The sequence below is a fragment of the Pieris napi genome, chromosome 21 (assembly GCF_905475465.1).
Source record: "Pieris napi chromosome 21, ilPieNapi1.2, whole genome shotgun sequence".
Lineage (NCBI taxonomy): Eukaryota > Metazoa > Arthropoda > Insecta > Lepidoptera > Pieridae > Pieris > Pieris napi.
In genome coordinates, this window is record NC_062254.1 from 3,961,517 (window position 1) to 3,976,539 (window position 15,023).

Here is a 15,023-nt window from a genome sequence, read left to right on the forward strand (position 1 = left end):
CATAATTAGTTAGTTTTTAATTCCCTTTTAATAAAAACCCTTAAAGCGGAGTTTTATATCCGATCCCCTAGCTCATAATAGATAATACTCAAAGACGGAATACGATTTTTATTTCATGCATTTTTAAGTGATATGAATAAAATTCTCTAACAAATTGCCATAGAAACATTGAATTTACTCAGTATCCTAGCTGCCATTATACTGAGAATTGGTATCAAGAGTCAAAATATTAAATTCTATCACGTATCCTACAACTAAACTATACAAAGTGAACGGAATCATTAAACGTACGTTGGCTGTAATTCGGCTATCTGAAACATGACAGGCAGATTTGATACAACAGTTTATGTTGCCTCTATGGTAATTTTGCACAGACTATATTATGAGGTATCACTAAATATTATTGTTTATGGTATGCATACAGTATGTAAACTCCATGTTTTTGTCTCATTTATTTATGAGTACGGACATTCATTTCTATTTGAGGGGTATGAATATTATATACTAAGTTTATTAAAATACCTGATTATTCATTTAAATTAAATGCATTTTAATAATATGCCTTTCGAATCCGTATGACAAAAATTTATCAATGGTCCAAACAAGCAAACAATGTTTATTAAAAACTCTTTTTATGAAATTTATCTGCTTTTTAGTATCTACATATAACTTACTATCCCAACACTTAATATTTCGGAGAGAATCGATCCCATAACCTCCAAGTTATAACTTTGGTGTATACACCATGAGCGGTAACCACTTCAAATATCTTAAAAAGTATTGGATTATTTCCCAAAAACATTTTTTCTAATATAATATTTTATATGTGATATCTAGCGGCTATATTTATAACTTGTATTGGAAAATAAAATAGAAAACTATGAGCTTAGTGCTACGCCGTAATATAATAGATTGATCTAATATACAACGTCTTCGGAGAGATTATCTGTTCTTGTGTTTTATAAACTATAGCAAATATATATATGACACAATATTACCCTCATCAAAATTATTTTGTCTTAGGGAAAAGTTCAACGTCGAAACATAGCGCTTAGTAATCATACTTATAAATGTCAAAAGTCAAGTCAAAAATCATTTATTCACGTAGGTAACACAATGTACACTCATGAACGTCAAAAAAGAAATATACGTTAAATGCTTCTAATTTTACATTTACTGCCAAATCAAGGGCGTAGAACGGAAGAGATGAACTGGCAATAAACTCTCCGCCACTCTTTTTAATCGCCAAGTTTTTTGTTTTACACAGCGTTTGTAAGGAGCTGCAACCATTACACCATGTTCCACATGAAATCTTAAGTAATAAATAATAATAAAATGAATTAAAAACAAAGATTTGTCCTCTATCAGCAGGAGGCATGGTACAAATAGGAGCACGCACTTACATTCTCACGGGAGAACACACAAATTAAAAAAAAAGGTTAAATGCGCACATAGAAATAAAGTCCATTGGTGCAGCCAGGGATCAAACCTACGACAACTATATCAAATGACCAATCAACACATACTATTTAAGTAATATTTAACCTTTAAATTCTATTACAATATTGTTATAATAATTGGATAATTCATTTCTATAAAAGACAATTAGTACAAATGATACCAATGAAACGAGTGGAACCAATTTTCCAAACAAATTTTCGTTTTTCTGTTAAAACTCAATGTTCCGAAACTTAATTAACACACTTCTAGAAAATGAAAGCAAATTCGTATAATTAAACGGTTGAATCGCATGCAATTCAAGCGGAAATATAAATTGAAAATTTTGGGGTTAATATTTTGTTTGGATCTGGATTGGACCTAATCTGAGTAAGAATTTAACCATTGTATATTAATTCAATGGCTACATTAATGCTACCCTATGTCTGGCAGCAGATTGAAAATATTTATTTAAATTTATTTATTTTTATGGCTACGCAGCATTCTGTGCTTGAAACGTATAATATTTGGGTCTTAGAGTAAGAATCAAAATAGAATCAACGCGACCTATGGACTATAATATATCCAAAATGTCAAAATGTAACAAATTTGATATACGTGAATGATAATTTCTCATGGTAACCGTACGTGTTAATTGCTAAGATAAAAAAACCCTTTTCTCTATAACGAACTTTAGAAAACTATGCATCTTCCATTTTCATTCATTGTTGTAGTTTATTTGTATTATTTTAATTTTGTTTTGTATATAATGTTAATAGTAGGTGCAAAGAGTTTAATTATAGGTATATATTTATAGGTATTTATTCTGTATGGCACAACATATTTTGTACTTTTGAAATTGCTGTATTATTATTTAATAAGTCTTCTGTTTCTTGCCTACAGTTGAACTTTGTAAAAACAATAAATAAATAAGCGATATGAATTGTTTATTTTCTCATGTAAGTGAATGTTGTAATGTTCTTAATGAGAAATAAATATCTTAAACCGTAAATAGATGAGAAAAAGTAAAAATGCTCGTAATAAATTGGGTATTGTTAAAACAAAAGGTGTCTTTTAAGGAACTGAGACATAATGGTGATAGATCGAGGGTGTCTAGAGTGATATTTTATTAAGGAAAATATTTATCATTTCAAATAGACGAGATAAGAGTATTTTTTTTTCATTTAAATTAATTAACATTAGTCAATTTTATTTTATTTACAATCAAGTATACGGTATTTACAAATTTTCTTAATCTAAAAAGTAATAATAAAAATAATTAAAAAAATATTGGTTGTTTGTAAAGTAGGTTTACGATCGAGATGTTTACGTGATAACGTCTTATTGGTGATATAAGTTTTTGGGAAGTAAGGAATTAATGAAGATAACAATTTTTTCAAATTTTAAATTACATCTATCGTTTTATTCACACTTTTGATGATAAATTTCGGGTGTAAAATGACAAGTTTACTTATTCGACTATGATATACATTTTTCTTCATACATTCACGGAATGACTGGCAGCGCTCGAGATGAGACGGGAGATCGGTCCGTCTCTCTCTCGTTATACCTGCGATCGCGCTCGTGAGGTTTTGGTGTGACACAAGTTTCTGAACATGTCACCCGACTAAAACGATTTTAAAGACGTTATCACGTCAAAAATAATTAAAAAGAAAATCAAAACAAATGTAAGAAGTTGTGGTCCCTGTGGCAGTGTACCTTTAACGATGGCAGCATTTCCTCGCTGTACTGCTATACTTAATCGCTAGGAAAGTGACAGCTCTGGGGTCACCGGTACTATCTACTAGGCGCCAACTTAAATCTTTAATAAGCGCCTGGGCACTTGAACCCCACGGCCCAAAAGTCTCTACTCCAAAGGGAACAAAATCGAAGTTGGAGGTAAGACTCTTATATTTGTTCCGTTTATAATTTTCTTTTTTTATTTATTTAGCACTTTTTTATTCATGAAACAACTCCTGAGGTCGTGCAACTAAATAATTAAGATACAAGTTAGAATTTCCTAAACTTTTAATGGACTGCATTCAGTTAGCCTTAAGCTAAACGACCCACTTCAGCGCAACTATCTAGCTATTATACCTTCGAACTAAATCTTATTTTAAGTTAAATTCTAGTTGTAACCGCCTTCGAAATCCTAGTAATAAATTGTCCTTCGCCATAAAATGACTAGAATCTTATTACTGCTCTAGAATTTACTCTAACTAGATTTATAGGGGGTAGAAGCTGAATAAAATTTTATATTAAAATCTTAGTCAATATACCTTTATTTCACACAAATATTCCAAGAATACATTATGGAAACAAGGCGTAAATAAAGAGAACAATTTAACGGTCATAAATGCTTATTAGTTATTTTGAAATAAAGAAAATTTTATTTAAATAAAAAAAACGTTTGATAATGAACATTTAAAAATACAACGTCATTCATAGATATTCTAATTAATTTTATATACGTCAGTTAACAATATCACAACAACATAAGTAAATTAAGTATTAAGTAATTACGTACCTTACGTTAATTATTTCTCATACTACAGGTGTGTAGTTCTGACGTATCGTTATAAACATGCTGCATTGCGATTCTGTAACTCACTTTTCGAACTCACACAGCGGTTTACGCAGCGGCGCGGCGCGGCGCGACGGTCGCGCTCAAATCAGGGGGCCTACCATGAACTCTTATTGCGAGCCTATTGACAACCTACAACTGAGATGCATCGCTAATTCGTACCATGACATCGAAAAAACGAGACAGTTTAGGTTCCCACGTGACCTTAGCGATTATCAGATTTCGTTCGTTCAATTTGTATGAAAATCCGTACCATGACCGCTCGGCTGAACCGAAATTTGACAGTTGCGCCTTCCAACTATGACAGGATAAGCGATTCTAAAAAAGTTACTTTTTGTTCAACTTTTTTGTATCGAAATGTCCAAATAATAGTTTAGAACCTATAAAATTCAATATTTGTATTAAAACTTGTTAATAAAGTTAAAATAATAAGATTTATCTACTATGGCTAATATATGAAAAAAAAAATATAATTTTTATATTTTGGGGTATTTTGAGTTTAGAGAGTGTGATAATAAATAAATTATTAAATTATCGACGGAGATGAGAAACAAGACGGCAATGCCCTTCTACCGACTTCGTAGATATTGAGTTTATAATTTATTATAGATTAACTACTTTGACTCATTGAAGATTTCAGTGTACCTACAAATAATTGCATATGGTTCAATAATATTCAATTAATTATTTAGGCATGTCTAACAAAAACATAATTCCTCAATATATCATATTTACAATAAATAATAATGCCATATCACTAGTAGATATTTATTATAGTTAAATTTTTCCTCATTATGTTCATGAATTGTATTATTCTCCTCTGCTTTTTATTTAAAAAAACAGAGGTGTTTCTCAAATTTATAATGTGTAAATAATAAGCCATTTGAAAGTATTACAATAACAGTATTTATTTAGTTAGGATGACTCCATCAACATAGAAAAATCTTGTCTTGTCTTGAATTAGGCAATGTTCAATTGGATATAAACATATATTCATTTATATATTTCCTTCTCTCAATTCAGCGAGTTTGTCAGGTTTAAGCTGTAAAGACAATAGAATTATTTATATTATATGAATTAGTTAACGTATAAATTGAATTTGTAAAATATTAAGGAATCAATTTTTATCATTATTTACTTGATGATTTTCGATTCGTTGATTCGTTGATTGTAATATCTTATGCAGAGTTTAATATCAGCAATTCACTTCGATATATATATTTATTTTTAATAAACCAATTTTTGAACAATACTTACCCCATCATATTATTTTATAAGTTAAACAACTTGTAAAACTATATTTATGAAACCGAAATTTTGTAAACACCAAATATATTGAAAGCTCCTATCAAAATTTGAAGGAAACGTTTAAAAATAATAAGTGTCAACTGCACAGCACCAGAAAACTTTAAATTTAAAATATATCAAAAGAATAGTTTTATATTAAATAAATATATATTAAGACATAATAGCTTATTGTAATTGATGAATTATTTAAAATAATTTTATATTTTATTTATTTTTATATGTTTCTATAAAAATAAATAAAATATAAAATTATTTTTATTTATACTATAAAAATAATTTATATATTTAACTGTCGAAGTAAGTTTGACAGTTAAATTTCTAAACTTACATAGAAACCACAAACAAAATTATCGTTCTTTCATTCGGTCTTGCGATGCTAATACGATTCAGCTTATAGGCGGTCATGGTACGAAAAAATGCGATTGACTTTAGGTACCTAAACTCAACTGCATCTCAACTGGATTGTTTTAAGAAAGTTCATGGTAGGCCCCCAGTAATTTTATAGCAACGCCTTTGCTTCACGACTGATTTGAGCGCGACCGCCGCTGCGAAAACCGCTGTGTGAGTTCGAAAAGTGAGTTACAGAATCGCAAGGCTGGAGTCGTATACAAAGGATACAACTAGCATTAAACCTTTTATCTTGATGACATTATCCTTTCTGTCCCTATTGACTCTACTGTAGTCACTCATTAATAGTTAACAAAAAGTATTTTTCGGATATAAATTTTCGTAGCTGCGTAGCACCATTATTAAGATATAACGAGCGATTCTGAATGCCTTTTAATAAATTGCCTACGTCAAGCTAATGAGATTCCACGTGGAAAATCGAATTGAACAAGGCAAATCAGAATTGCTTATCTTAATCAGCTGGGGTTAAAGTTCCTTGCACTTCCGAGGCACTGTTTTCAATACACCTACAAATTGCTCCATTAAAAGTTCCCGAACTACCTTCAACTCCAATTGTTAACGGCTGAATATAATAACAAGAATATGACAACTGTTATGTAATTATTAAATTCTTGCCAGCAGTTTAGTTAATCTAACTACCTCATAGTTAAGTTATTCACGGATATGCAATTCATTGGTTTAACTTTAACTGTTTGCATAACGGAACTTAGAATATACTACCTACCTATTTAATGAGGATTACACGATTATATATAATTTTGGAGTTGAAAATGATAAGTCATACACATGTGCCAATAAAATATACTACGTATTTAACTTTAAATGTTATCTAACTAATAAACTGGTTTTGAAATCTCCAAAGTCTCCGTGGTTCAATGCGATTTCAAACAATATATACTAGCTAAATCATCACTAACAAACAACACGATTTTACTAATATTCAAATTTAAACTCAAAATAATTTATTCATTTAGGCAACACAATGTACACTATGGACGTCAATAAAGAAATACATATTAAATGCTTCATTAACTGCCAGTTCTCAAATCAAGGGCGTAGAACGCACGGCGAGTTTTCTGTTTTACAAAATGTTTGTAAGGAGCTGCAACCATTACACCATGTTCCACTTGACACCTTTAAGTAATTAAACGAAATTTGTTATAAACGAAAAAAAATAAAAAGAAATGAATTGTCCTCTATGAGCAGTAGCCATGGTGAAAAAGGGGCACGCACTTACATTCGTGGGAACAACATGCAAATGTGTAAAAAAACTAATATAATGTACCTTTGAGTTGTTAGATTTTACCTAAAAGGTAATTAATTTAATAATTGGTAGGTGCAGAATGAAGTTAGAATCATAATACATATAATATGTACTCGTGAAGGCAGAAATTTCCACCCCAAGCCACGGGTCTGCAAACAAGCCCTGCAATATGCAGAGGTTGCGTAACGATCCCACTCGAAAGCCCCTTCTTAAAAGTACTCAACTTTCCTCCACATAGTCCGAAAGTGGAAAGTACTTTTCCATACATTCAATTCCTAATTTCATCGTAACTCCAATTACAATCGCATTTAAAAGCTTCAACCACAAACTACTTGTTATTAAGAAGTTCTACAAAAGATTGGAGGCGTAGTGTAATCATCTAGCGGTAAACTTTAACTACGATTTGGCACACTTTCAAACATTCGTGCTCGGTACACGGCTATTTCTTTTTGTAGTTCGATTAAAACAGGCGGTGGCTCCGTCGGGTCCATTCATGTGTTCACGGAATATATTTCATAGAGTATGTGAAAATACTTTCTGCTCTCGTTTTATTGCTATCTTTTCAAAGCCCGTGGCAATAAAATATACGTACATTTTGTCATCTTATTTTTGCGTCTGCTATCGTAGATTTAAATTTATGGGTTTGTGGTTATGTTATATAAAACAGAGTAGTGTTTGACCATTATTAATATTATTTTGTAATATATTATAACAGTTGGCCTAGTGGCAGTACGACTCTCAACCCCGTTCGAAACACGGCTGCACCATTGCATTTTTCTTTCTAACTGCGCAATTAACACTAGCTATGGTGAAGATAAACATCGTCAGGAAACATGTCTTAAAACCCCCAAAAATCTACGACACGTCTGACAAAAGACCGATCACCATCTACTCGTCTTTAAATATAGAAAATGTTGAAAGAAACAGATGCAATCTGTGGCGTAAAGGATTGTAGCGCCACTGAATTATTTCTTGTTTATTTTTATATTATAACTAGCTGACTTAGCAAACATCGTTTTGCCATGTAGATCATTTATAATTAAAAATAGATGTTCTGATGTCCGATTCTCAGGCATGCCCAATATGCACACAAAATTTCATGAGAAGCAGTCTAGCCGTTTCGGAGGAGTTTAACTACAAACACTGCGACACGAGAATTTTATATATTAGATAAAATTAAATTACAAATTTTAAGTAAATACTAGATTACTTGAGAATTATTTTAAATCTAGTACAGCTTGCTCAAGCTAATTCTAGCATTACTTAGATGTGCTACGCACCTAAAATCCCCAGAGTTTATGAACTGAATTAATTGTAAAGTCAATATCATACTTAACGGTATTAGCCCAAAGGTCTAGGGGTAAGATTACGAAACGACTAAGTACGACTCCCGTATATCAAAAACGTACTTAAACTTTTAGCCTCATATCAAAATACGTACATACGTAAACTTGACTTATTCAGTACCAATATTAACCCTATAAAACGTCCCCGTACTAACTTCGAGTAAAACGTTTAGACAGTACAGTACCAACGACTTGGAATAAAATAAAGCTCAGCCAGGGAGCTTGAAGCGTGAATTGTTTATAGAAAGTTTACAGAGAAATGTTCTGCACTAAATATGTTTGTATAAATTCTACTTACCTGCCTCCATACGTTAGGTGTTTTGAATGCGAGGCCAAATTGACTCCATTAAAAGTTTTGAAAGCGTTCCGTAGCTTAGATAATTTACGGAACGAGTTATGGCTTCTATTTAAAGCAAACGGAGGTACTGAAAACTAATGAATTTATTCCCATATTCATATTTTAGCGTTGGTTCTTGAAGGCTTAATGAATGACCGCTCGCAGACTAGACAGCCAATTACCATAGATGCTAGTATGCATTTAAATTATTAAAAATGCCTGACTTCTTGTTAAGTATATTGGAGGCTAAAATAATTAGATTTCTTAGTAATTATTTAGTAGGCATAAAAGTAGATAGATATTCCCGTTTCGGTAGCTTCATGAAGAATTTGGTTAAGTAAGATTTGATGTGCGCGGTGGGCTGGTGACTTTAAAAAAGCCACTGGTCCTCTGTGGCAAAGACTTGCCAGGGATAGGAAGCTCTGGAAACAGCTGGAGGAGGCCTTTGTGCCACAATGGCAAGCTGTACAAGAGGACAGCTGTGCATCAAAACCTTAGACCTTATTTTTATATATACACTAGCAGACCGGCCAAGCTTTGCTGTGGCTAAGGATTTTGTTATATTACATAGTAGCAAACTATTCAAGGGAAACGGCAGGAGAACACCAGTCATGGGGACCACCATACTTTTTTGGTGGTTATGCCATTAAATTGTAGCTTATGTGAAACGTTGGTACTTTCAACACAGCGCCATCTGTTAGAATTGTGACTATCAAATAATAAACTAATATTTTGCAATAAAATAATATTGCGGGTATAAATTGAAATGTAAGCTATCCTATCTTTCTAGTTAGATCAAACTGCACACGGTGTGCAAATCTGATTGATATCGGTTCGGTAGTTTATTAGGAGTCCATAGCGGACAAACAACGTGACACGTAATTATTTATATATATTAAGATTTATATTTTGTTCTCTTGTATTAGTTGCAAAAAAGGCGTTGAATTTTGAATCTTGAATCCATTCTATGTTATTTAGGTAAGGGTAGAAGTTCATTCACTATAAGTTACAGGTGTTACTCATAACATATTTATAATAATAGTACAGTAGTAGTAGTAGTAGTAACAAAGTATTCATTTTAATAATACAATAGATTTTAATATGAATAGAAAACATGTTGAGGTAGTTATTAAAATATTATAAGAATGATTAAACAGATACCTAGATTCAATGAGATTCAGTAGATAAGTTTGAAAATTTTGTCAAAGTTAGCTAAGACAATAAAAACCGTTTTGTTTGAAAGGAGGAATTTATAAGAGTTCAGCAAAACAGGCTCTAACATTTTCCCCTCTAATCCCAATGGGATTAAATAACCGAAAGATATAAAACCTTACTTTTAATACTAATGTTCAAAATATAAGGAAAAAGGTAAAAGTTAAGGTTCTTTAGACATAGAATGGCTGAAGTTAACAGTTTGGAATAGGATGCGGTCGTATTACTGTGAAAGTCTTATAATTGATCAGAGACTCGCTCGGGACACAGGACGCGACAATTAGACCAAGGCAAAGTAATTAGGTCTCCATTCGATCTGTGTTACGCGTAGTTAAATTACGGGAACCAATGCTATTTTAAGGGATGCTGCCTTATTAATTTATAGCCAAAATCATTTTCTTTTGCATATCCGTTCATCACCATTCACCATTCATCAGTTTTTATATCCGTCGTGGATGTAACGCATACCTTGCCAATATGGGTGAGCAATACCCACTAAAACACCTGAGTTCTTACACGGCCGTGTTAGAGAGGCTCCCGGGTCGCTCTCGCGTTGCTTTTAGGTGTTGAATTACCGCCCTGCATGAAATTTCTACCCTCGGCCTAGGACGTATTGATACATACAGATTTCGACCACACACTCCTTTCCAAGATCTGTAGATTTGTAGATCCCCGCTTGTCTTAGAAATTCAACCATGCCCTTCATGTATGCTTTCCACTGGGCGCCATACATCCTTAACGCCGCAAAGCTACGAGGCTCTTGAATTAGTAGGTACCTAGATTTTTGAAGTTATACTTCTTTAGGCGCGTTTTGAAAAATTTATCAGAGTGAAATTTAACGATGCGCGCGCACCGTGACACAAAATTAACAGAATGAAGTTAGTTCTAGATGGCATGAAATCGATAATAACTATGTTCAAGTTGTATATTCTAGTATTTTTATATTTAGAACACGTGTTTCGTAACAGTACAATTAAACAGTCTGAATAAATAAATATTATTTTGGTGATTTTTATATAATCAATTTCATATACGATGGTGATAGTATTTACTTATAATAATTTTATTGATTAATTTTAATATTTATCGTTAATCACTACTGCATTTTAGTTATTTTTTTTCCATACGCCAAAGAAGTATAACTTATACCGCGTGTACATAAGTACACACACTCTTTTTTTGTTTAGTTAACCAATTTTAAAAACCTAACTATCAGTATCAACGAATATATTTTTGTGTCTAAACGTCAGTGCAATCAGTCGAATATTTATTATTCGAATTTTTCTTTATTTTACGGTTTCCTGAAAAAAACAAAAGACGTTTTAAAAAGAAAAAGAAGGTTTCACAAACACAATCGCAATTAAAACGGTCCGTGTAATTGAGCGCCGAAGTCGATCGCCTGTGACATTCGGAAAAATGTGGTTTGGAAACTGTTTAGACATTTCTAAAAGATTTTATAAATTTTCATTCCTATTTTATAAATAGCGCCTAATGTTCCGAGCATAATGACGAGATGAACAATAATTGAGACTCTGTTCTTAAAACAAAAAAGAAATGGTTTGTTTTTTTAAGATAGATGGATACTTTAAAATGATGTGCCATAAAATACGTAATCTTATTTTAATTATATTACCTAAATTAAGCTTACCGTTACGCGTATTAGGCTTATTAACATATTATTTTAAGTTTATTTTCTCTTAAGGCAGACTAAAGTTATACAACCATACCGCCGTTTTATATATTTATATTTTCCTTTATGGCTCTGGCACAGTTTGTGCATGTTTTTAATATTAATTATTAATTCAACTAGTATTTTATTGATTTGCGTGCTTCGTACTACAGACAACAAATATTCAAAAATATTAAAGAAGTCATCTATTAATACTTATCTGTCAATATAAATGCTATTTATTATGCTGACTTTGATTAGGCATTGAGGGAAAGTATAAGCCTTAATATTGACACTTAAAGTTTTACAGGTAGGCCGCAGATAACTGTCAAGTGTCAAAGATAAAATAAAATTTAAATGTTAACCGAGACTGTAAGTTGTAACTGTATCTTTGATTATTTCTTATTAATACTTTAATGTATATACTAGAATTTAATGTGTTTCTCATTTTATTTATAAAAACCAAGCAAATTTACAAAAAAGTTGAACATGACTTATACAAATATTCATAGATTTTTATTAAGAACTATTGCTAGTGCTGGTGTTATAACAAAAGAAGATGCTGAGAAGATTGTTAGGAATCATGCTGGTAAGAATGCTCATAAATGTTGAACATAATTAGTTAATGTTGCCTTAATACATATAATTTATTTATAGTCAAAATTACATGAAGTTATTTTAAACAACAATTTATAAAACAATATCTTACACTTTTTTCTGGTTTATGTAAGTAGTAGGTACATAAATTCTCCCCATTTACTGTTGGTTGCAGAAGTATCAAAGTAGCAAATATTGCCTACTTATTATAGACATACTTAGTTTGTAAATTTGTTTTAAAATTATTTATTAGACAGCCACTGCATAGTTAGGTGTCTTAAAGTTAGTGGCAGATTATGAAAAATTCTTGTATATTTTAAGATTTGGTTTTTCTTTTGATTACACATATTAATATTTCTACTTTATATTCTCCAGATGATCAAGAGATATCTATTCCTGCTTTAGTGGAAAAGATAAATGAAGAATTGAGACCTATAAAGCAACAAATTAAAATAACAAATGATGAATTGTCTGCTGAAGAAGTGCTTGTTTTCATGTCTCTTGGGTTTGATGATGCTACGAAATCACAAAATTTGTTTCCTGCTGCTGACCTAGAGTACTTTAGGATTTTAATAGAGCAGATTGTGACTACTGAAAACCGTCAAATATCTGGAATACATGCTTTGAATTTGGTTGGTAATATGAAATCTACATATACTAAAACTTCTGCACAGGTGAGTCTTATAGCTTTTGTTACTAACAAACTGATCAAAACAGGATAGTATAGGAGTATTGTCATTATTAAAGTATTATAGTTTAATAGTCAAAGTGAATGATAAAATCAAAATGTCCACGGAAACACACATTTTGGAAGATTGTTGCATATGAATACTGCAGAATTTTCCGTGGGAATTTGATATTTCTTCATTTAGCATCAAGATCTTTAATTAACAATATTACTTGACTTTGTTTGGCTTACTATACTAATGTACTATAATAGTAAAACATTTCTATTGATTTTACTCTCTTATAATCCCTTCATGCCTCTATTTAAAGTTTACACAATATTTATTTAAAATTTTTTTATATGTACTCTGATTAAGTTGAAATTTTATTCTATGAAATATTTTTAAATATTACAGAAAATGCTGGATACATGGTGCAGAATGAAATATTTAGACAAAGAAGACACAAATTATGTGTTAGGAGTAAGAACAATTCATGAGTTTGAGGGATATCTACGAGAAAACATGGCTGACTCTATTGAAGAATGTTGTTTGTGCAAACAAATTGTGTTACGGGTATGAATTCATTAAGCTATAATTTGATTGGCTGAACCAGAAAAAAATATTTTTTAAATAAAACTTTGATAGATCAACTAACTGTGACCCATGGGTTTGCATGCAATAATTGACTTGAATAATAATATTTTTATTTTGAATAGATGTACAGTGTCAATAGTTTTTTTTATACATACAAAGACAATATAGAATCATAGCTGTGTTCAGGTTCTAGGTTGCAAGCATTGTGCCAGCTGTTATCAGCCCAACACAAATTAACTATCCAACAAAAAAAAATTTTTTTTTTAATTTCACCTATTAGGTTCTGAGAATAGTGTTGTGTGAAAATAAAATTGTTAGTGTAAATTCACTACTGCCTTCACCATAAATATATTTTATACACATTTTAAAATTCATTGGGGTTTTGACCTACACAGCATTTTCTAAAACATAATTAATTTTTTGAATAATATAAATAAAACTGATATCTTGCAGAAGAATTTTGTTTGTGTATAAGTCCATTTTTGAATATTTATCACAATTGAAAATACAATTACCCTTTTTTGTCGTAAAATTTTTTGAAATACCATTCGACAAAACAAAAAAAAAACTGTTTTTTTTTAATTTTGACAAACAAACGTTTCAGGGATACAATTGCATTGGCTGTGGTAATGCGGTCCATACACGTTGTATAAACAAATATACGGAGAGAGTGAAGAAATGGCCTTGCTGCAAGATTGAATTCAGCGCTGATCATCTGGACAGAGTATATTCACAAAGGTAAACACAAAATATCTAATACAAAAATTTTTCCATACTAATATTATAAAAAGGCAACGTTTCTGAGGTAGTACTAATCTATGGATCGACTGAACTGATTTTGAAACCTTTAACAATAGGAAGCCACCATCAGTGAGTGCCATAGACTATATATGTACATATATATATTTTGAATGAAGATATTTGTGGGAGTCTGATTTGCAAAACAATACTTTACAGATCTTAATTTATTCTGGGTTTCACCAAAGACCAAGTGCTAAGGTCAAAAGTACAAGGTTCATCTGTTACAGTTACCCATACAAAGCGGGTTTTACTGTACATATTATAATGCTCCTGTACGAGTGTATGTCACTGAACTCCTCTTAGAGGAATGGACAGATTTGAATGAAATTTTTTGTATGGTTTAGATTCACAAATCAGCCCGGCATATGGCGCAACAGTCGGTCTAGGTTATTTATCTATACGGCAAATAATCAGCTGGTATATATATATATATATATATATAAATCTTCTGTGCATGTGTTCGTTATTATAATTTAAATAGTTATAGTAATTTAATAGTTCAACTTACATCAAAACAGGTTTATTCGTTTTTGAGATATTTATTATATTTATTTAACTAAAAAGTAATCTCAGTTCCAGGTTATCGCAGAGTCAGTCAAACACGGTACAAGATGAAATAAATACAGATAGTCCACACGAAAATTCAGAGGAAATGACACAAGAGATCTCCACCCAAGAGATTATACCGGAAATGTCTCAACGCGGCACACGGAAACGTAAGAGAACAGATCAATAGCTACACATATAATGTAATTTTCATAAGATTTTTTTATTTTTAAATAAAAAATAAAAATTATT

General features: G+C 31.3%; 1 protein-coding gene across 1 annotated transcript; it reads left to right on the forward strand.

Annotated features, from left to right (window-relative positions):
* Positions 1 to 11,937: 11,937 nt before the first annotated feature.
* LOC125060162 lies at positions 11,938 to 15,021 on the forward strand. The gene is made up of 5 exons (XM_047664932.1): positions 11,938 to 12,154; positions 12,538 to 12,836; positions 13,245 to 13,403; positions 14,029 to 14,162; positions 14,799 to 15,021. Exons 1-5 carry the CDS (start codon positions 12,055 to 12,057, stop codon positions 14,959 to 14,961), a joined length of 855 nt encoding a protein of 284 aa, XP_047520888.1. The 5' UTR covers positions 11,938 to 12,054; the 3' UTR covers positions 14,962 to 15,021.
* The last annotated feature ends 2 nt before the right edge of the window (positions 15,022 to 15,023 follow it).